This window comes from Tasmannia lanceolata, unplaced genomic scaffold (genome assembly GCF_043159265.1).
Source record: "Tasmannia lanceolata isolate RefF3 unplaced genomic scaffold, GAP_Taslan_0.1 ptg000048l, whole genome shotgun sequence".
NCBI lineage: Eukaryota > Viridiplantae > Streptophyta > Magnoliopsida > Canellales > Winteraceae > Tasmannia > Tasmannia lanceolata.
This window is the reverse complement of record NW_027518725.1, coordinates 2787810-2810415: the sequence shown is the minus strand read 5'-3', so window position 1 is coordinate 2810415 and position 22606 is coordinate 2787810. Positions and strand designations below refer to the sequence as shown.

Here is a 22606-nt window from a genome sequence, read left to right as displayed (position 1 = left end):
GCAGCTAACCAGGTCCAGAAGACAAGGAACATTAAGATTGCCAAGGTGTTTCACACAATTTACAAAGCAAAAGACCCTGAAATAAAAAAAGGAAAATGAATAAGTAGAATTATCCTAGCAAATAATTTACTGTCACCTTGAAGCTCTTCTTCTGCTGCTCATAAAACTAAAGAGAAGTACCAGTCTCTAATTATAAGCATGAGAAAAGATAATTCTCTGCAGATCAATCTTACAGTGTACATTAAAGAATTTGAAGCTTTGCTCCATCTCGTCTTTCCCAGATACCACCATCCAACGTGTCGGTGGAGGGAATAATCGTGGGGGTCCGAATGGAATCCAAAAGGAATCCGAATAGGATAACAGAGAATAAGAGCGGCGTCATTAGGAGGTACTGAGTTCCATGGGGGTGGCACAAGGAGCGAGAGAATTAACGGGTAGATTGATACCGCCACCTCTTATGGATAGTATGGGTCCCTTGATCGAGCTGGCTTTGCTTACGAGATTTGAATCGAGAAACACGACAATGACGGTGATGTCGTCATGAAAATGTCGACGAACCCCACGATCGATCTTCTTCAAGTCCGAGTACCTCATTTCTCTCTTCTTGGCTGCTTCTTGCAGTGCGGCTTTTACAAGCCTTCGGGCACTTCCCTGCATGAACAAAACATTCGATGAAAGTAATTTTCATTTTCTAAGAATAATGAGTACTGAAAATCAATGGTGTGAGACAAGGCATTGGCCTGAACTAGTTAAATTAGGCATCTGAATTAATTCAACTACCTTTGTCTTGTTTGAACTAAAGGTCAACGTTCCAACATTAAATGTCTTACAGGAAATCTGCTTTTCGTATTATATTTTTTTCATGTGGTTTCAAGTTCTGTAACACAGATTCTTCTAAACGGGCAAAGTACATTTGGATTCCATTACTTTAGGATTCACGACAGCACTTTTTTTTTTTCTTTTTTCTTTTTGAATGGTCTAACGACATTTATAGGTCTCATTTATTTGTTATTTCTAAATAATATTACCACAACTTTACAATTGCTGCATGTTTTGGGTTTTATCCATGCGAATAGCAAGTTTTTTATATCAAAATAAAACATTAAATTTGCTTAACTTTAATATAGTTTTTAGGGAAATGATATCAGCGCAACTATGCTTTTATAATTGCACAAACCCATCTTGTCGTTTATTATTTAAAGAGCTGTCAAGGGTTATAACATTTCCCAAAAGCTCTCACAAATCAATCAAAAAAGGAAAAGACAAGCCGCGTTTGTGCAATTATTAAAGACAGGCTGTGCTGATATCATTTCCCATTTCATATTATAATTAAAATTTGAGAGTTGATTAAAATATTTTGGTGAATCCACGAATCTTTCTTTTTGAGGTTTGCTGAATGCAACAGTTGATACCTGTGTTGTATTCGGACACTTGTACCCATACTGATGCAACATAGTTCTCAGTTAACTCTTTCAAATATATTTCTTCACATAGCATATTTTATATTGCGCCATTAGAATAAGCTTCTCAATATATATTAGTTCTATTAACATGTAGATTAAATGTTGCATGTCAAGTTTACCAGAAATTGTTCTCCAGGACATCTAGCATGCATACACAAGTCTATCAAAAAGTACTATATACTTCACTGATTGATTTCGAACGTTTTAAATTGTACAAAAGACCCTAAGCTGACAATCTAACCGGAAGATAAATGCAAAGATCAAAGACACCAAGAGCCTTGTTAATTTGGCAATTCAACTATAAAGAAATACAAAATATTTAAACCTACCTCCCAGAAATAAAGAATCAGTATTTCTTATTCAGTCAATGTCAACAAAGAAAGATGATAAAGAGAGCTTACGTTGCGTGGGTTGTTTTGAACAATATTGACTGCTTCCTGGTTGCTAAGATGCTCCCAAAGCCCATCGGATGCAAATATAAGAAATTGATCATGTGGTTGCAATGGGTGCACAGAGATTGATGGTTCAGAACTCAGTATTGGCCTTCGGAAAGGTTCACGAAGGCGAAATTTCGAATACAAAGGCTCTCTGTTGAATTCCGATTTTTTTAGGTAAACGTCACCAATAGATCTAGAAACCTGCAAGACCAAGCAGTAGTTTCTGAGTGTTAGAGGGCATGGCAAGCAAATCTCATTGTAAATCTTGTAACAGTATAACGAGCAAAATGCACGATGAAACTAACGTTAAAAAAGATGCTAATATTTTTAAAACTGAAACATCTCTAGCCAAACCATCATTGGCATGATACCATAAAGTGCAATCCGGCATATGACTATTCCTGTCAGATAGGCATCATGTTTTCGGCTTCCTTATCCATGGCGTACTTAACAAAGAGAAAAACTACTGACTATTCGGCAATCAGCAAATGGGATGGATGACCTCATCAAAGAGGGTGGATGACCTCATCAAAGTCCAGTGGCCGTCGCTGCCTTAAACCATGCTAGCATCTCTCATCTCTATTGCCGAAGAGTATAACAAGGTGGACGAAAAGACCTACCCTTAGTTTAAGGCAAATAGTCCCCAGTGATTCTTGGGTGGACCTGTCGTAATCCTTGACGGTTGTGACACAACACTAGCATCGCTTTGGGAGGGATTCGAACCGGAATCACCGTGTTCAAGACAACCCCCTAACGTGAACACCCCACCCGAGCACCTCTGCAAATTTGATTGCCGCACTAGGAGAAGAATCAGAGCGACACTGCCCGATAATTTCAGACGGGTCTCACCTGAATCGCCCAATCTATCTTCTCGAGAAGTTTGGTTGTAAACTCAGGTTCGAACAGGAGGAGTACACCCCACTCCACTTTGATATAATAGAGGGGGACACCAACGTGGAGTAGAAAAGTATTTAGATATGCAATTGCTTGGGCGGGAAGTGTTTTAAGTCAAGACTGAAGGAGGGAATGCCTGACTGAAGGAATGATATAATAGACTTACTGACCAAAGGGAAGGAAAGTCCTTTTCTTACGAATTTACGTCCATCCTTTCAGAATGATCCTATGGAAATGATTTTTGGGGCACAACCTATTTACATCGTGGCCCAACAGATGAATAGTTTAGATCATCCTATGAAGTGGGTCGTACAGTACTTACTGGAAAAAATACTCAATTATACAGCCACACACCATATAAAATCTGGATGAAAGTATTGGAAGAAAATTGGAGAAGTGTGCAATGTTGGAAGCATTAAAAACAAAAAATAGCTCTTAATATTAGATCAAATTTCATTGACTCCATTTATGAGCACTTAGATCAATCAATCCAGAAATTAATCCATGCTTTTGTGTTTGATCTTCAGACTTTAAATAAGTCCTAAAAATACTAGACAATCTTGATTTCAAGCACTAAAGTAGAACATGGATGAGGGCTTGCTTTATCATTTTAAAGAAGCCAGAGACTCATTGGGAAGTTGGAAATGAACAAGTGGAGAATCAACTCAATCAAAACATGGGGATTCCGACCGGTTTTTATCTCACAAGTTCCAGTTCAGTATTGAACAAAAATACTAAAACATGGACCAGTTATCATGGTTTCAGCAAGATTTGACATCAAGTTCATTCATGAAATTGGCTAGCACAAGACTCGTTGATCCATGCATATTTAGGAGAACTGGTGACAGTGATGTTATCATCACAGCATGCTATGTCACAGATTACATATTAATTGTTGTCAGAAGCCAGTGTTCAAGTTGATCTCTGAAAGCAAGCAATGGTCATTTCATGAACTTCCATGAAGAATATGGGAGGCATCCCAACATTTTGGGAACCAAGATAGAAAGAGATAGATCTATAAGGAGACTATCATTGTTCCAGCGGCACTACACTGAAATTGTATTAAAAATTTAAAACCCTTCAATAATGTGAAACTATATGTGCAAAGGCAGAAATAAGTGATCCCATATGATGAACGGGACGACAAAATTACTAAACTGATAAAATAAATAGCGGTAAAAGACAACACGAGACAGAGGAGATGAAAGTGATCACATATGCCAGCTCCATTGGTAGCTTAAGCATGCAATTATAAGTGCAAGGGCAGAAATAAGTTATGCACTTTGAATTGAAAGCGCATTCCAAAGCAACATTAATAAACCAAACTGCTAAACATGAAATCTTTGGATACTTGGAAGAGAAAATCAACTATACGCTGAATGATATATTAGAGAACATAGATTAGTTGTTCATACCAATGCTGGATAGGGGTAGCAACAAAGTTGAATGTAGCTCCATTTGGAAGACAAAATTAACAAACTGACAAAATAACTAAAAGTGAAACTCATAGTTACCAGGTTGGGAAATGAATTCGGGAAGCGAAACATGAAACGGAAACGGGAAACACGAGGAAACAAATAGAGGGAAATGTGGTGCACATATTATATATAAAGATTTATATGAATTACATGTGAAATTTGGTACGTACTAAATTATCATACATGCGCGACAGTGCACATCAGTAGGTTTTCAATGTTTGAAAACCATTATGGATGGTTGTCTTGCTTATGTGATGGTTTCTAAGTGTGTATTTGTGCTTATTCTAACATTTCCTTAAGTATCATCTTTAAATTCTATCATTTGCATATGTTTTCATACGTTTCTATGATTTTACAGGATTCTCACTGAAATCGATATGTTTCCATGGCAACCGAAACTGAACCGAAATTTACAACCTTGAGTGCATGTCACTAGGTGTTTGATATTTTATTAAACCATAAAGAATGGTTGTCTTGTTTGTATGATGGTTTCTAAGTGTGTATTTGTATTTATTCGAGCATTTCCGGAAGTTTTATATCAAAATTCTATCATTTGCACATGTTTCCAAACGTTTCCGTGATGTTATAGGATTTACATCAATGTTTCCAGCCAAAATCAAAATGTTTCCGTGGCAACTGAAATCGAAACCAAAATCAAAATTAACCTTGGGGATTGGAACTCCTCAAAATCTCCTTAACATGGGCAACTTTCTGAGAGGAGCCCGACCCTCTCACATTCCAACAAAGGATATTCATTAGGATCTAGCCAAGCCTCGATTCTCCCTCACACCATGACTCCTATTGGATCTGGCCTGGACCTCCCCAGATCTCTTGCTAGTGGCAGGGTTGTTGTCATTGACGTTGGATTTTAACCAGACTAACTCCCTAATTGTCTTCTGTGATTTCTAAATCCTCGATGCCTTGATAGGATCTCTCATAAGTCTCTTTCTCATGTTCTCCTTTGAAGAACAAGTTTCTGGCCTCCAAATCCAATCCTTCGAAAGACAAGCCCAAAACTTTACTAACAAAGAGAAAATGACTTTCGAACAGATCCCGGATTTTTTTTTAATTTTTTTTTGAAAGATAAACAGATCCCGGATTTATTCCCCTTCATTGTCCATAATATAGACGGTCTCTGGATCGATCGGTTCTGAAATGCTCGGAACATCTTCATCCAATGCAACAAATAAAGCAAAAGCTCCTGGCCCTCTACCATCCTCTTTCTCTGAGATATTCATCATCAGATTTACATCCCTACCTTCTACTTCTCCCTCAAGCGGTCTCTCATGCAGCAAAACAGATTCATGGAAAAAACAGGGACCAAACTAGAATTAGAAGAAAACATACTCGAGGGGATCAGTTCCTAGAAAAGAAGGCCTGCAGAGCTCAATTGAGACAGAGGAAGTGAAGAGAACTTCCAAGCCTTGAAGCCCCCTCTAGGGAGATCACTGCTCGCCCTGGTCAAGTTTGGAGGAACCTCAACATGCATAGGTGCACAGACTCCAATCGGGTCCATCACAGAAAGAAGCCACCCAGGATGCATCAACCAGTCAGAAGACAAAACTGCTAGTCTGCTACTAGCTCCTGAGCCCGATTCACAGTCCAAGACTCGACAAGTTGGCTACTCTGAATTTCCTGCAAAGCTCCTGGGTTCTGCGGTGATCTCCCGGCCTGACCGAACCAATCACAGGGAAGCCCCGAACTAGGCCTCGGAGAATCCCCCACCACCTCGAGAAACCGAGAGGGTCTAAATTCTGACCAGATAGAATAGAAGCAGCGATGACAAATACTCCCCCAGAGCCAAAAGTGTCGGTTCCTCCAAATACAGCGACATCCATCGTTGAAAAAACAAGTTCCCTGTCTACTCCCCCCAACACCTCTACTAGTGCCCCAACAAGCATCGAAGATACCCCCTGGAAAGATAGGCATTCCCCTCATCTATTCCCCCCCAACACCTCTTCAGGAGCCCAGCTACTAACCGAACCTGTCGAAAGATCAACCGCGCCAGCTGTAGTCAGCCCCACCAAGCTCTAATGCGGATGACCGAGGCATCTCGAACATTCCCTCAGTGGCATGTCTACCATCTCTGCAGGAGCAAAACTTCCGCCAGGCCCACAAAGCATGCTCTCTTTGCCAAGTCAACAGAATAACCGAGATCTCCCATTGACTGCCAACTGTGCCCAGGAATCTCATGTAAAGGAGCCGCCTGCAGCTCTAAGCACACTTTGTTTCCAGATGTCAGGTCTTGCAAGCCTCTACACTCTGGCTGCCCGAGGCATTCCAGATGAGGTGACAACACAACGAGGATATGCCTTTCATTCCAAGAGAGCAGGGGTAGCTCCATGGAAGCCTCCATGAGGCCACGTGCCGCAATCACGGTCATAGGATGAAGCTGCAGCCCAGCTAGAGCGGCTAGTGAGCCCCACCATGGATGATGGTTCCTGAACATGGGATCTAGCTCCCATCGTGCGATCCGCACGTCGGATTAGCCGACCCAGAATCTATCAGACTAACAACTTCCTCTACCGACCGCCGCCTCCAAATTGATGCCTGCGTATTCCTGATGCCACTGTTAGAAGGAAAATGGCTGACCGAAGAGTTTTCGTCGACTGCTGTGCCTTCATTACTGGCATGAAGCCAGCATCTATCACCAACGATGTTTATCAGAAGACACCTTGGACGGGCAAACCCCGTAAACCTTCGTGCACAGCTTGCGACGTCCCGTCCAAAACCAGAACTACACAAATGGTTCATTGACACCACCTTCCCCAGCACGCCTTTTGCTATGAAGAAACTGTCGGATAACCAGCAGGGAGAGGGGCAGCCTTTGAGCTACCACCAGACAGATTTAAAGGGAGAAATACAATTGGAGGACTTCCTCATGCGCAATAAATGAGCAACCTGACTTAGACAACCAAACATGATCACGTCTTATACACAAACTCCTTCAGGGACGGAGATCAAAACTACAAGGAGTCCGGTCTGAACTACTTCAATATATTCCTAATCAATGTGCTTGTCCTCAGCAGCCAAATTTTCACTGTTTTCATGGTTGAAACCCATCTATTCTCCGGAATCCCTCTAACACCTCTGCCCATGGAAAAAATGGGCTCCAGCCTTGGGGGTTGAACAAGGCACGGCCCACAACTATCCACATCAGCCTCTGGTTACCTGTCTTCTGGCGATGATCGTGCCTCAAGAGGGTTCCTGCCCCAACTGGACCAAACCCTGTTGCATCTCTAACATCGTATCTACCCTGTAAAGTTGAAAAACCTACACTTAATGTCCGAGCTTTCTCCTTCTCCTATGCTTGGCTGCCCTAAAAAACCTTATGTTGATCTGGATACGTTGTAAATTCCATCACTCTCCAGCATGTTGTTCATCGATTTGAATCCAATTTTTTTTCTTTATTGCTGCTCCAATATCAATTTGAATCATTTGATGTACCCTCATGGGAAAAATAAATAAAGTATATCTAAAAAAGAATTTATAAAATAAAGTAGAAAAATACTAATACTCCATTGTGACCTGGTGGCGAGCCTTGGCACAATGGTAAGGTTGCTCCATTGTGACCTGGTGGTCACGGGTTCGAGTCACGGAAACAGCCTCTCTGTAAAGCAGGGGTAAGGCTGCGTACATCTAGCCCTCCCCAGACCCCACAATGGGGGGAGCCTCATGCACTAGGCCGCCCTTTTTTTTTAGAAAAATATTAATACTGCTCATACTACTAAAAGAAATAGTAGTAGCAGAAATATCAGTAGAATATAAAGAAGAAATAACCAGAATGGGACCAACCATGTTCATGCAACAACTATAAATAAAAGTAAAAATATAGAGCTCTATAAATAAAAGTAAAAAAAAATAAAGCTCTAAAACTCTGAATTTTGAATAGCAAATATCCCAATATCTCTGAAAATCTGTCTATTTCCAGTTTTTTTTTCCAGTGGAGGACACTGGATTTCTCTGATCCTATGCAAGCATAAGACACCCGTCACACAATCAAAGATTTCTCATGGGTGTGGCTTCAAAAATTGACAGAAGCAACTGCATTAAAGGCCATGCCCCACCTCTCAGAGATCAATCAAGAATTGAATCGACAAGATTAAACATTCCCACCTAAATGCACTTAATTAATGAGCATAATGAATGATAAACTTAAGCCTAAACAATTATACTGTAAACATAAACATAAACATTACAGAAACCTGCACCTTTCACGTTAATTGAATTAAAATGAAAGTCCAGGTACAGATATTCACATTGATAAAAGGCTCTACATGAAAATAGAGTAATTTTTGTATTCATACTGTAAATTGCATATGGTTGGCGCTATAGTGCAAAGACAAAGAGTACCTGTATGAGGCCCTTTACACGCCAGACATTATGCTTTAAGACAACAATTTGTGAGTCATCTGGGTGCAATGAAAACAACTCCTGCCGCACAGATTCAATGGCAGCGTTGTGTTCTGCAGACAACTGGACAGCCAAAACCTCACCAGTTGCCTTTACAAGTCTCCCTAAAACTGCACGAGAATCCCCAACATTTGCAATGTATAGGGTTCCATTACAGATCACACCAACAAGACAACAAGATCCGACTGCGGCAATCTGGGGTTTCGTAGGCCATTGTTTGGTGACAACAGAGAAAAATCCATCTTCTGTTGCCTGAAATGCTTTCCGTATAACATCGGCAGTCATTGATTGTTGCTCTGATGTAAACCCTGCAAAGAAAAAGACATGTCCTCATTCCTCACAAAGTATCATAATCCTTATGCATAATTTAAGAAACAATTAACACTGGAACGGAAATTGCAGGAGCAAAATCTGTAGAATAGGAGCAAAACAACCAACACACACACACACACACACACAATCAAAATCCAACACTTTGGCCTAAAAGATCCAACACCTTGAGGTCAACCAATTTTAAATTTCCATTGCAAAACACAAATTCAGAAAGGAAAATATCCATTTATACAGCTATAAACTTACCATCACTGTCATTTCTAAGAACCAGCGACCTAAAAACATGATAATAAATTATTGCAATTCAAGTCTAGTAACAATCTCCAAATCTAACCAACAAGGCAACCAAGGAAACAGATTTAGATACAGGCACATGAGATGAAAATACCAATGCCATGAACTGATATTTCACAATCCAAGCTAACTAGGACCACAACTAATTCCATAAGATATCAAAACCCTAAATCAAGACACAAAATCAGCATGTCTTGTACCAGTCCAGGAAATGAAAAACATAGATGATAAACAAAAAATATCCAATTTCAGATACTTACTCTTGAGATGGTGAAAGAGGTGATTATTGATGTAGCGCGCTGTCTCAGGCCCTCCATGCCCATCATATATCCCAACAAAGGTTCCATATGGCCCGGACTCGAGCGAACTCAAGGGGCCCGACTCAATCTGGCTCTGATCCTCGAGCAAATTATTTGCTTGGACCACAGCCATCGAGAATTCGCCATTCAAGTGTTGCCCACTGTCCTTATACCATAGAAGCCCATCCTGCCTACCTACAGTATCTGAAACTGTATGAACATATCGATCCGAAGACGGACGAAAACAGGCCCTCAGAAAGTTCATCAACCCTGATAACATCCCTCATCTCACCAAAGCCAGCCTCCAATTTATCCACATCAAGAATAATTCAACTAGACCCACAACCAAAAATTCACCTCACTTTTCCTAAACAAAAAAGCAACAATCGTAGCAATAAAATCAACAACTATAACAAAATGTGATGGAAAAGACGGAAAAAATACTCATTACCTCGTTTTTTTTCCAATTCAGAAAGGTTCAGATAAGCCAATGCAGGGGAAAAAAAACCAAACCAAAACAAAACAAAACCCACCACCTTCACTTACACTGAAAAAACCCAACACCCCAATAGCCAGGGGAAATCAACAAAAAGAGGGACAAAAGGGAACAACTCAAATTTTCTTTATCTTTTCCTTACAATTCTAAATCTTAAAAAGTCTACAGGCCCCAAAACCAAAAACCAACAACTCTTTCCCCTCACTGAAAAAATCCACAAAACAAAAAAACCCACCTTTTATTGTTATCAATTCAAAATCTCAAAAAGTATATAGGACACAAAACCAAAACCCACAACTCTTTTCCCTCACTGCAGAAAACCCACCAAATAGAAAACCCACCTTTTATTTTTATCAATTCAAAATCCTAAAAAGTCTACAGGACCCAAAACCAAAAACCCACCACTATTTTCCCTCACTGCAAAAAACCCCAAAAAACAAACACCCACTTAAATTTTTGCATTTTAAGAGAAAACCCAAAAGAAGGTTGAATAAATCTCACCTTTTTCTCTTCTCCTCTTTTCTTCTGATTCTGAAACAGATAAAGGGGACGATCTGATAAATCGGCAGTTCACGTGATTGTGGAAGAGTTAGATCTGAAGATCCATCAAATCAAATGAAAGAGATGAGGGTTTGTGTTGTTTTTTATAATCCCTTTTACTGTTCTTTGAGATAGTGAGATGAAATGAAAGAAAAGAAAAGAGGGTTTTTCAATGGGTGAATTTTGGAGATGGGCAAAGTTAAACTCTCGTCTCTCTCAGCAGACAAGCCCCATAAAAACCAACAGGGAAGAGCTTGAGGCCAGCAAAGCATAAGGGCTCTTTTGGGCTCCACACATACAACTATACAATAGAGGGGAGAGAGGAGGAAAGAAAAGGACAAGAAACAAGCGAGAAAGGAGGAAATTTTGGGCAATTGCAAATTGAGGAGTCGATTTTTCTTTCACAATCTGTTCGAATTAAGATTATCACAATCGATTATGAGTGCCAAACCAATTATTGGAATCGATTTTCTTCCGTAATTTATGCTCTATTCGTATAGGTCATGTTCATTTAAGATTATGGAAACCATTTGTGACCACTAAACCAATCATTGGACTCAAATTTAAACCTAGTTTTGAGTCCAATAATCGGTTTGACACTCACAATCATTTATACGGACATGGTTAAGAATATGACAATCGGTTGTGAGTCCAAAACCAATATTTGACTCAAAATCACGTTTAATTTTGAGTCTAATAATTGGTTTTGGACTCGCAATCGATTTTCACAATCTTAAACAAGTAGGGCCTTAAATTTGAGTATAATAATCAGCTTAGCACTCACAATTGGTTGTCATAATCTCAAATGAACATGACCTTTTATTTCAAGAAAAAAAATTTTGATGGAAATTTTTTTTCTTTCCACAATTTAACACAAAAGATATGATTTGGTTAATTTAGAGGGATATTATCATAAATTGAATGTTGCTCTGAGTAAAAATTGAATAGGGTTGATTCAAGTTATCTTTTTTTTGTGTATAAAGTAAAGTAGGAACTCAACACGCCTTAAATGTAATTTTGAGTCCAATAATCAGCTTCGGACTCAATCAATTCCCAAAATCCAAAATGATTAGGGCGTAATTATCATGACAACCTAGACCATCTGTCCGGTGGGCCTCGACATGGATGTGACATGGTCCAAGAACCCGCACTGGTCAAATGGTCAACAATATGCAATGAATGGTCAAAACAAAAATGGATTTGGTCCAAATCTAAGAACAAAAGTCCTCCATCGAAGGGTTAAATTCTCTAGCTAAATTTTTTACTATGGTCCATCCACATTGAGCCCAATATTATGGATCCTAGACCCAATGCACAGGTTGGGTCAGGTTAGGGTAGAGGTTTTGGGTCCTCGTTGGGACAGGGTTGGCCTCAACTAAACCTAACCCGGCCTGAGTTATGAGTAGATCCAGTTGGGTCCTCCCAAAATTTTTATTTTGACATGCATAACTATCAAGCATATAATTATGATGAATGTTAGATATTTTGTCTATATTAACTCTTTTCTAATTATTTGCTAAAAGCTATTATAAAGTTCCTAAAAAAACAATCAGCATATAGTAAAAAAACGTGTTTAATAAATTGAGGGTCATTTTGTTTTTGGTAGGTAAGTTGGGATTGAACCCTTGGTGAGGAGTGTCATTATTAAAACAACAATTAAGTGGATATCATTTTCTTAACTATATAGGAATGCTAAACTGAAGGTGACCTTGCAGATCATTGGGGTGCCCTCCAGCTGGTTTTTCGAAAGTAAATTGTAATTGGGTGACCGTTCAATACATTGTACTTCCCTGGAGATGAGTAAATTGTATTGGGTGCCCTTTTTTGGCATGTGATATTCCTCACTTTGAATTGCCTCCAGCCATAAAGATTATGGTGAAAAGGAACAAACCAATATCCCAAGTCTTAAATTATAGTAGGGCCACTCCCTCCTCTTCCTCTCAAGTGATAGGGTTGTGCAGTTTAGCAACATTTCTTCTTTCTTGTTTCTTCTCCTTTCTTTTCTTTTGATGGGATGGAATGATGTAGAGCAGATATAGTACATGGGAGATGTGTCTCTTTCCTACTTTTCAAACATCAATAAGAACATGGCCCATCTCAATTGGGATTTGATTGCATTTCTTTCCTTCATGCAGTGCATATACCAAAAGGACTGTGTGATAGTGGGTGTTTGTGGTGAATGGTGGTTGAAGGGATCGTATTGTACGTACATTTTTGCTACTTATAATGGGCCACATGCGAAGAATGACACCTCCCCTGTCAGATCCATAGGATCATTCCAACCCTACGATTTGTGGAGGTAAAATAGACGTGTATAAACCTTCACAAATTAGTCCATTTTTTGCCTCCATAGTTTGAATGGTTGGGATGATCTTATGGATCTGATTTTTTGTGGACACCCTATCTATGTGAGGACCATTCAAATGAATGGTTTGGATCACCCAAACAATGTGAGCCCCCACTGTATTTTAAGCTAGTGTGTAGGTAACTTACCTACACAAGTGTGTAGGAAATGTTTTCTCTTTCATTATTTATATCAACATTTTAACATTTTAGTATTGGGAAATGATTTCTGCAGTCTAATGTTTTGATAAACATGCGCTCCACTTGTTTGTCATGTAGTATTTAAAGGAATGTCAAAGGATATTACGGTTCTCAAAAAGCTCTTAAAACCCTTTAAATACTGCAGGACAAACAAGTGAGCGCATGTTTATCAAAACATTGTAGCGCTGAAATCATTTCCCTATAGTATTTTGTGTAGTGAAAATTAACCTATAAACTATTTACTCGACCCACTTGTTGTCCCACGAGTTACCTAGTTGACTCGTCGACTCCTCTCTATTTTTCTCTTTTTCGAAAACACAACTGGTCAACTCCAGACCAGACTCGTCCGAGTCGAGTCGACCCAATCACTTATTGGGTGCCGACAAATCAAGATTGGACTCTCGTCTTTTTAGATTCTATCATTTTTTAAATATTTTAGAATTTTGTGTAGCAAAAGTAATCTAGAAACTATTCACTTTACCTACTTTTTGACATCGACCGGGCAATTGATCAAGTCCTCTCTTTCTTGTTGATGATCCTGCGACATCATTGCCTCTAAAAAAAACAAGCATATATGAGAGAGGGAGAGAGAGGCACAAAAAAATAAAAAATAAAAAAGTTTACTTAACATACATGGTCAAAAGATTGAACAAGAGAAAAGTACAGAATGTGGGCCGTTGTTCAGTGAAAATACGGATTGTGGGCACCTTTTAAAACAAGAACAAAAAAGGGCTACACTTCAAAATCGGGTGGTCAAAAGACCCTGATACCCTTCTGACATCGACACAGTCCTTTTTTTCACTGGTGCCTCTTAAATTGGCCCGATTCAGAAGGCTTCTTTTGGTTCATTTAAATGTGTATTTGAACCGAGAGAACATTGAGTTCGTTTCAATCTTGGCCGTCTGAAATAACTAGAGACGGATGGATCCTGACACGTGTTGGAAAACTTTTTGGAACCTCGACATTTTTGTACTTTTTGGAACACTGACGTTATCTTTTCTCACTTATCTTTTGGCTTAGAACGGTAGACTTTATATTTTCTCACTTATCTTTTCAACACGTGTCAGGCATCCATCCGTCTCTAGGTATTTCCGACGGCCAAGATAGAAATAATGGGTACGCCGATGGAAATAATTGTTACAGAAAGGGAAATAATACGCCGGCGGAAATAATGGGTACGCCGATGGAAATAATGGTTGCAGAGGAGAATAATGGGTACGCCGGCCAACGGAAATAATGGGTACGCCGATGGAAATAATGGTTACAGAGAGGGGAATAAGAATAGTACGCCGATGGAAATAATGGTTATAGAGAGGGGAACGCCGGCGGAAATAATGGGTACGCCGATGGAAATAATAGTTAGAGAGGGGAATATGAATAATGTGTACGCCGGCGGAAATAATGGGTAAGCCGATGGAAATAATGGTTACAGAGAAGGGAATAATGGTTACAAAGAGAGGTATTATTAGAAGACGCCACCGTTTCATATTGATGTCCATGTGTCGTGGATCCGACTGTCACTTCATATTGGCGACGACCAAGATTTAATGGAACCCAAGGACTCTGGGTTCACAGAAAGATTTCAATCAAAACCAAACCGACTATGTATAGAGCCGCTAGCATTCCCAAAAGCTTTTCAACACGTGTCAGGCATCCATCCGTCTCTCGGTATTTCTGACGGCCAAGATAGAAACGAACCCAAGGTTCTGTGACTTCTGTCGGTTCAAATACCAGACGAACCAAAAGAACTTCGTGAAACACGCCAGTAATGAAAGAGGAGGCTAAATGACATTTATGTTAATATCATAAGGATATCAGGGTCTTTTTTCCAACCAGATTTTGAAGATTAGCCCTTTTTTGTTCTTATTTTAAAAGGTGCCACATCTGGCCTACTTTTCTCATTGAACAATGCCTCGAGGCTAGTTAAAGCCTACACTGAAAAATGACTAGCCAATGTGGACTTTTTTAGCAGGTCTGTCTTTTACAAACCAAAGGCCAAAACAATATCTTGATCAGCACACAATCGTGTATATATTGATTAATGAATCAGAATCTTAGGTGTCACTATCAATTTTTTTCTAACTTGGACCATGTTATCAGTCTATTCCTGATCAAAGTGATAATTGATCCCTTTGACATTATAGTCAGTCTACACTTTGAATACTATTGGTTTCAAGGAAAATAACAAGCAAAGAATACAATCATGTCTAAAATATCTATGAACATCTAGGCCCTGTTCGTTTCAGATTATGACAACGGATTGCGAACCCTAAACCTATTATTGGACTCAAATCTAAATGTAATTTTGAGCCCAATATAGGTTTGGGGCTCACAATCGGTTGTCATAATCTCCAACAAACAGGGCCTTATCGGTACAATCCATTGTGTTGCGTATTCATTGGCGGGCCCTTGACAAGCTCCAAAGAAACGTTACTTCAAAGAAGAATGCTAAACTGAATGGCCCATTTGTAAAAACACTGCCATTAGGGCACCCCTTGGATCCACATCATCCAATTGCATTTTTCATTTCTTCAATTTTACATTTGTTTAGTGCCAGTATAAATGCGTTTGAGTGGCGTGGAACCAATCAGGCGCGTAGGTTTACAAAGGGCACCCTTCTGTTTAGCATTCATCTACTTCAATAATTTAGGTCAAATATTTGGTTCATCCACCCACCCCTTCTTCTTTCACTTTCCAAAATCAATTATGATTTTGCATCCACATATCCTCCTAGTGTGAACAATAGACATCATTAAACAACTAAGTTTAGTAATGATGAAGGACAGAGGTCAAAGATTACTCTCTAATCAAGGGGTGGCTTTGTATTATTGGTTTCTTTTTTATTTATTTTCTTGTGGCTGTCTTTGCGTGCTTGGACCTTCTTCATCCTTTGGCTTTAGCTAATGAAATTTGCCATTCAAAGAAAGATACTACTGCTAACTCTAATCAAGGGCATACTTCTTTTGTAAGGGAGTCCTTCAGTTTAATTAGCATTCCTGGTATGTACGTATGCATGCATGGATGCATATCTATTTTCTATTTTGTAAAGTGTTGAATTTGGAAGCCACTCAGAAAAGGGAAATGTTATCAGCATTACTGTATTTTGATGAGGGCACTCCTCACTTTATTAAAAGTACAGTATGGCCCGCACCATAGGATGATCCAAACCGTCCATTAGATAGGCCACAGCCTAAATAGTTTGTGCTCTAAAATTATTTCCATTGGTTAATCCTAACCCTCCGATCTATAGAGGGCTAGGATCAACCCTCTAACATTCAGATCGGAGGGTAAGGATCAACCTATGGAAATGATTTTTGAGGCACAACCTATTTAGGCTGTGGCCCATCTAATGGATGCTTTGGATCATCCTATGGTGCGGGCCATACCATACTTCTAATAAAGTGAGGAGTGCCCTCATCAAAATACAGTAGTGCTGATAACATTTCCCTAAGAAAAGTATAGTATTTGAAGACAGAAGTTCCATTGGGGGAGTAAAAACCTAAATATGCCCAACATAAAGTGCCTATATTGTACGTATGCTCTTATGAATTTGAATGAGCGAAAGTGGGAATGAAGGATTCTAATTTTCAATTGTCTAAAATTATATAACATATACACTTATTTTAAAAAGTCTCGAATTTGGAATTGATTGAAAGTTCCCATAGGCGAATCAAAACTCAAATATCTCTAACATAAAGAGCCTCTTTTATAGGTGGTCTCATGCGAATATGAGAGAGAGAGTTGAAGTATATACGATTAAATAACACCAACCCTAATAGCTTAAGCTTTTGGAGAAATTGGTAGTCTCACATGGTATCAGAGCGATTGCCTCTTGGTTGGTCTTGGGAGCAAAACACAACAACTCCTTGATATTAAAAATCGACATGTACGCAGAGGCCAAAAAAGAGAGTGGCCACACTTGAGGGGGAGTGTTGAAGTATAAATGATTAAATAACACCAACTCTAACAGTTTAAGCTTTTAGAGCAATTGCCTCATGGCAGGTCTTGGGTTCAAAGCCCAACAACTCCTTGATACTAAAAATCCTGTACAGCCCAACCCAAAAAATGAGGGGCCACATGTGAGAGGGAGTGTTGAAGTATAAATGATTAAATAACACCAACTCTACCAGCTTAAGCTTTGGAGAATTGCAAGTTTGATACTAAAAATCCTGTACAGCCCAACCCAAAAAATGTGGGGCCACATGTGAGAGGGAGTGTTGAAGTATAAATGATTAAATAACACCAACTGGTCCAACTCTACCAGCTTAAGCTTTGGAGTAATTGCTAGTTTGAGAGAGAGGGAGAGAGGGAGAGAGGGGGAAGGAAGAAGTGGGTGGAGAGAAGCAGTTGCTTAAAGAAAAAATAAATAAAGTGCTCAACATAGATGACAAAATCCACTCCTTATGTTCTTTGAGGGCAACTCCCCCAATTTTGCGGAAGGGGGGAGGCTAAAAGTTGTCGGCCACACCCCCTAGGACCATCCGTAGATGGCATTAATTAACGGGGACCTCCACCCCATTTTGTAATCATCAGTGAGGGGTGGGCTATAGGAATAACATGTGTCATTTTCCAAAGATTGTAAATAGTAACTTAATTGAAGTATCACTCGATCTGGATAAGAATTTATTGTTAACTTGTCTTCCCACTCTCACATTTTCAATGTAAGATAGTTTCTTTAGGTTTTATGAATCCTTTAGGCTCTGTTCACTTGTTTTCCTACTGCAGGAAAGAAAAATAAAGGAATGGGACCTGACGTGGCAAAATGGAAAGGAGAGGAAAGAAAAAGAAACTGTCATTTTCCCTCGCTTTCTCGCTGTTCACTTGCCCAGTAAGTGGGGGAAAAAATAAGAACCGAATAAATGATTGGTACCATAAACATCTTGCAAATGGAAGAAGAAATGAGAACAAAAACCCGTTTATACCAAGATCCATAAATATTACCATAAACATCTTGCAAATGGAAGAAGAAATGAGAATAAAAACCCATTTACACCAAGATCCATGAATATTACCATAAACATCTTGCAAATGGAAGAAGAAATGAGAACAAACCCAACAACTCTGGAAAAAGAATCCAAGAAAAAAAAAACTGAAACCCTATCTCCAAGAAAACCATGCCTAAACAAACCCATTTATGCATTTCTGCTAAACAATACATTTCTGCAAACCCCATTTTTGGAAAACCCATTTATGCAAAACCCATTTCTAGAAATAAACCCATATCTGAAACCCTCAAGAATAACCCAAACCTGTTTGTGAAACAGTGAGAACAACCCATTTACAGACCCTATTCTGAAAAAAAATCCGAACAAAAACTCTTATCAGAAAAAAAAAATCGAACTTAGAGAACCTTATAACCATATAGATCTTGCACATCTTGGGGGCTAAAATCTCTTCTTGTTTTCTTTGTTGTAGATCAAGGTCAATGGAGACCCATCTTAGCAAAAGAAGAGATTTTAGCCCAAAAAAATAAAAATAGCAGAGGAGGATCAGAGAATGGAGATGGGTTTGTTATCACTGACCTTGATGGGTCGCCGGAAAAGGAAGAACTACAATGGTCGCCGGAGGAGGGAGAGCGAGGTAGGAGAAACCCTAGCTTTTTTACTGCTTGGGTTCTCGGGGAAAGCGTCCTTCGTGCGAAAAAAAAGTAGCGCTCAATAATTTTTTTCGAGAAAGAGTAAATCCCACCGATTTTGCCAGAAAATAATCGCGCCATTCGCGAGAAAATCTATTTTCCACGTAATTTTAATTGGGGTCCACGTCAGATACTCGTCTTTCCTGTGAATGCAACTGAACACGCTAATTCCTTGTTTCTCGAGAAAATATTGGGTGCTTTCCTTTCCTTCCCTTTCTAGGGAAGGCAAGTGAACAGAGCCTTAGTAAATTTATACTGTAACATTCTTTTTGTGGTTGTTTTAGAGAATACACCAAAAAAAATGTAGTGGTAGGGATTACAAATTAGTCCGTGTTTGGCAGCCATGATTTTTTTTCCTGGAATTAATATTAGTTTATCCAGTGATAAGAGAGGGCCAAGGAGCGTCGGAGAGGGAGAGAATTGAGAGGGCATGTGTGATGAGATGGTGAGAAGTGGGTGAAAAAAAGGGAAAAGAAAAACTCTCTTCAAAATTAAGTTTTATTTTCATATATTTTTCAAAATTTTCATGAAAATTTTCTATAAGATTCATTAGCTGACCCCAACTAGTTTGGGACAAAGGCTTAGTGGAGTTGAGTTGAGTTGAGTTGCGTATCAACCGCTGTACACCATCACCTCACTCAGGCCCTCTTAATTCTCTCCCTCCCATCCTTTAATACCCCTCTCTCACCAATTGGCGAGCTAATATACCCTGAAAAAATTTTCTTGGTCGGGAAACATGGCCTTAGTGTTCAAGTACAAGTACGCCAATGTTTTTTGCCTAACCCACCAAGCATGAGGTAAAGCTAGTCAATGGCCTCTGTGTGAATGCATGATAAATGGTTTATTATGCATTTGTTGGGTGAAAACACAACAGTGATTATTTTATAAAACCAAAGAACTGTGGTGATTGAATTTTATTTTTTTTGAAATAGTGTGGTGATTGAATTTTAATAAGGGAAATGATTTCTGCGCTCAAGTGTTTTGATAAACATGCGCTCCACTTGTCATTAGTGTAGTATTTAAAGGGATGTCAGAGGGTATTACCGTTCTAAAAGGCTCTTAAAGCCCTTTAAATGCTACACGACAAACAAGTGGGCGCATGTTTATCAAAACATTGGCGCGCTGAAATCATTTCCCTTTTAATAATCATGAAAATGTTTTGTTTTGTCTATTTGACCCTCATAAAACTAGGAATGGTAAAGAAGTGCTTTGGGTAGTTTGTACAAAACAACATTTACAAATTTCAAGTTCCCAACATTTATAAACTTCTAGAAAAATGATACCGCACTCCTTTTTTTAGGGAAAGGGAAAATGACCAAACAAAAAAAGGGCTTTGACTCTGAAATAACACATGGAAAGGAGAGATTTCAAAATGAACTCTAAAATGCTTCATGTACTGTACTTTAATTAATGTAAATGTACACAAACAGCCTTTAGGGTTGGCAACGGGACGGGTCAGGGCCGGATGTTGCATCCCCGTCCCCTTCCCCGTAATTTTTCTTGTCCCCGGCCCCTCCCCGCTGCTGGGATGGCTGGGAATCCCCATCCCCTCCCCGCTGCTGGGATGGCGGGGAATCCCCATCCCCTCCGTGCGGGGAATATCTAATCCCCATCCCCGCCCTGCACCCTACGGGGACAAAATCCCCACCCCATCCCAGCCCTGTAATTGATGTTGGCACTCCCATGTTTTGATATTTTCGGCTAACTCATCTTTTCTTTTAATTTTTAAACAGGTCAAATGTTAATACTAATATACGAAGAAAAGACAAGTTGTATTTGTGCACTTATCAAAATATGGTAGTGCTAATATCACTAGCCTACAAGAAATATATTCCTAGTTCTCACAAAAAATAGTAAAACACTTGAAAATAATAATAAAATTAATTAATGATTGGATATTGAACGGGGCGGGGCCAAATCTATCCCCGTCCCCGCTCAAATCGGGGAATCCTTGCCTGACCGGATCCCCATTTCCAGGGGTGAAATTGCCAACCCTAATGCCCTTATGACTTATTAAAGTTATCTTCAACCAATATTTCACTTTTGCATTACATTTTACACAACGAAGTGATATATTTGTCCCCTTTTTTTATATTTGGGACAGCCCTCTCTAGTGTATTTATGAATTCTCTTTTACACTATACGGGTCAGTCCCAAGTAAAAATAGGGGGCTAGTATATCATTTCACTTTTTCTTTACATTTTACATTGGGAAGTGATATATTCACCCCTTTTTGGCTTGGGAAAAGCCCCTCTAGTGTATTTATGAATTCTCTTTTACACCATAGGGGCTGTTCCAAGTAAAAGTCAGGGGTCAAATATATCATTTCACTTTTACTTTACGTTTTACACTGGGAAGTGATATATTTGCCCCCTTCCTTACTTGGGACAACCCCCTCTATTGTATTTATGAATTATCTTTTACATTGTAGGAGGCTGTCCCAAGTAAAATAGGTGGCAAATATATCATTTCGCTTTTATTTTACGTTTTACACTAGGAAGTGATATATTCGCCTCCTGTTTTTACCTGGAACAACACCCAGTTTTCACTAGAGGGGGTTGTCCCAAGTAAAAAAAGGGGCGAATATATCAATTCCCTCTTTTAGGATGGAAAGTGACATACTCGCCACTTTTTAACTTGTAAAAGCCCCCTCTAGTGTATTTATGAATTCTCTTTTTGACTATAGGGGCTGTCTTAAGTAAAAACGGTTTTACAACTCGGATTGCGGTACAAGTTGATGTAAGACAATAGTAGTTCAGAGGTCCAATAGTGGTTCAAATTGGTCTAACTGTGGTTTTACAACTCGGATAGTGGTACTAGTTGATATAAGAGAATAGTGATTCAGAGGATCCAATGGTAGTTCAAATTGGCACAAAGGGATAAATTAGTGGTTCAGAGGGTCCAATAGTGGTTCAAATTTGTCTAATTGTGGTTTAACAATTCAGATAGTGATACTAGCTGATGTAAGAGAATAGTGGTTTAGAGGGTCCAACAGTGGTTCAAACTGGCACAAAACAATAAATTAGTGGTTTAGAGGGGTCCAATAATGAGAAAGCTCAAGCTCAGAGGCGAAGAACTGCCGGTCTGTCCCAAACCTCGTCGTCTCGGAGCTGCCGTGCTGGAGTTTCTTAATTATGGCCCTAAGATATGTTAGAGGAATTAGGTCAAGCAAGAAGTTGCTTGAAGCATTACACCCAAGGTATCTAGTTTGGAATACCAAGTTTGTTGCCTCCAGCCCCTATATATAGAGATACACTAGGGTTAATGACTGGTTAATGAACTGTAGCCGATGTAGGCCCACTACACCGGTCCATTATCTTATTGGGCTTATATTAGAACATACATGGGTTATATTAGATACCCAACAAGATATAACCACATCTCTCTCTCTCTCTCCCTCTCTCTCTCTCTCTCTCTCTCTCATATTTGGATTTCTTAGCTTTCCTCAATTTACCTAGTGTTGTGGCGAGAATCTGATCTCCAATAAGGAGTAGCCACGTGGCGTCAAATGGGTCAGAAATCCCAGACGACTAAAAAGGCAAACGAGAGCATGGAGGTCATTTCGCCTCCTCTCTGAGCATTGCTTTCAGATCTCCTGTTTGGCGCCGTTCAACTTGAGCTCCAAAAAACTTGAGCGTCCGGATTTCGGCACCAACAGAAAGAAATAATCAAATATTCAATAATCACCACCATCACATTAGAAGAATAGTAATGTATATGAAAATCAATTTGATCCAACGACTAAGAAAAGCTAAGGTGATATTCTCACTACAAACAAAA

The 22606-nt window shown here is 39.4% G+C and overlaps 1 protein-coding gene across 2 annotated transcripts; it reads right to left on the bottom strand.

The window, feature by feature from the left end:
- Positions 1 to 10931, bottom strand: LOC143864144 (putative protein phosphatase 2C 60). 2 transcript variants are annotated; one of them, XM_077375000.1, is made up of 5 exons: positions 10609 to 10931; positions 9573 to 9978; positions 8626 to 8993; positions 1865 to 2101; positions 1 to 651 (listed from the first exon to the last, which is right to left on the bottom strand). In XM_077375000.1, exons 2-5 carry the CDS (start codon positions 9889 to 9891, stop codon positions 382 to 384), a joined length of 1194 nt encoding a protein of 397 aa, XP_077231115.1. In that variant the 5' UTR covers positions 9892 to 9978; positions 10609 to 10931; the 3' UTR covers positions 1 to 381. The 2 variants fall into 2 exon arrangements, with proteins under 2 accessions (XP_077231115.1, XP_077231116.1); XM_077375001.1 differs by lacking the exon at positions 10609 to 10931 and adding an exon at positions 10063 to 10266.
- Positions 10932 to 22606: the final 11675 nt, after the last annotated feature.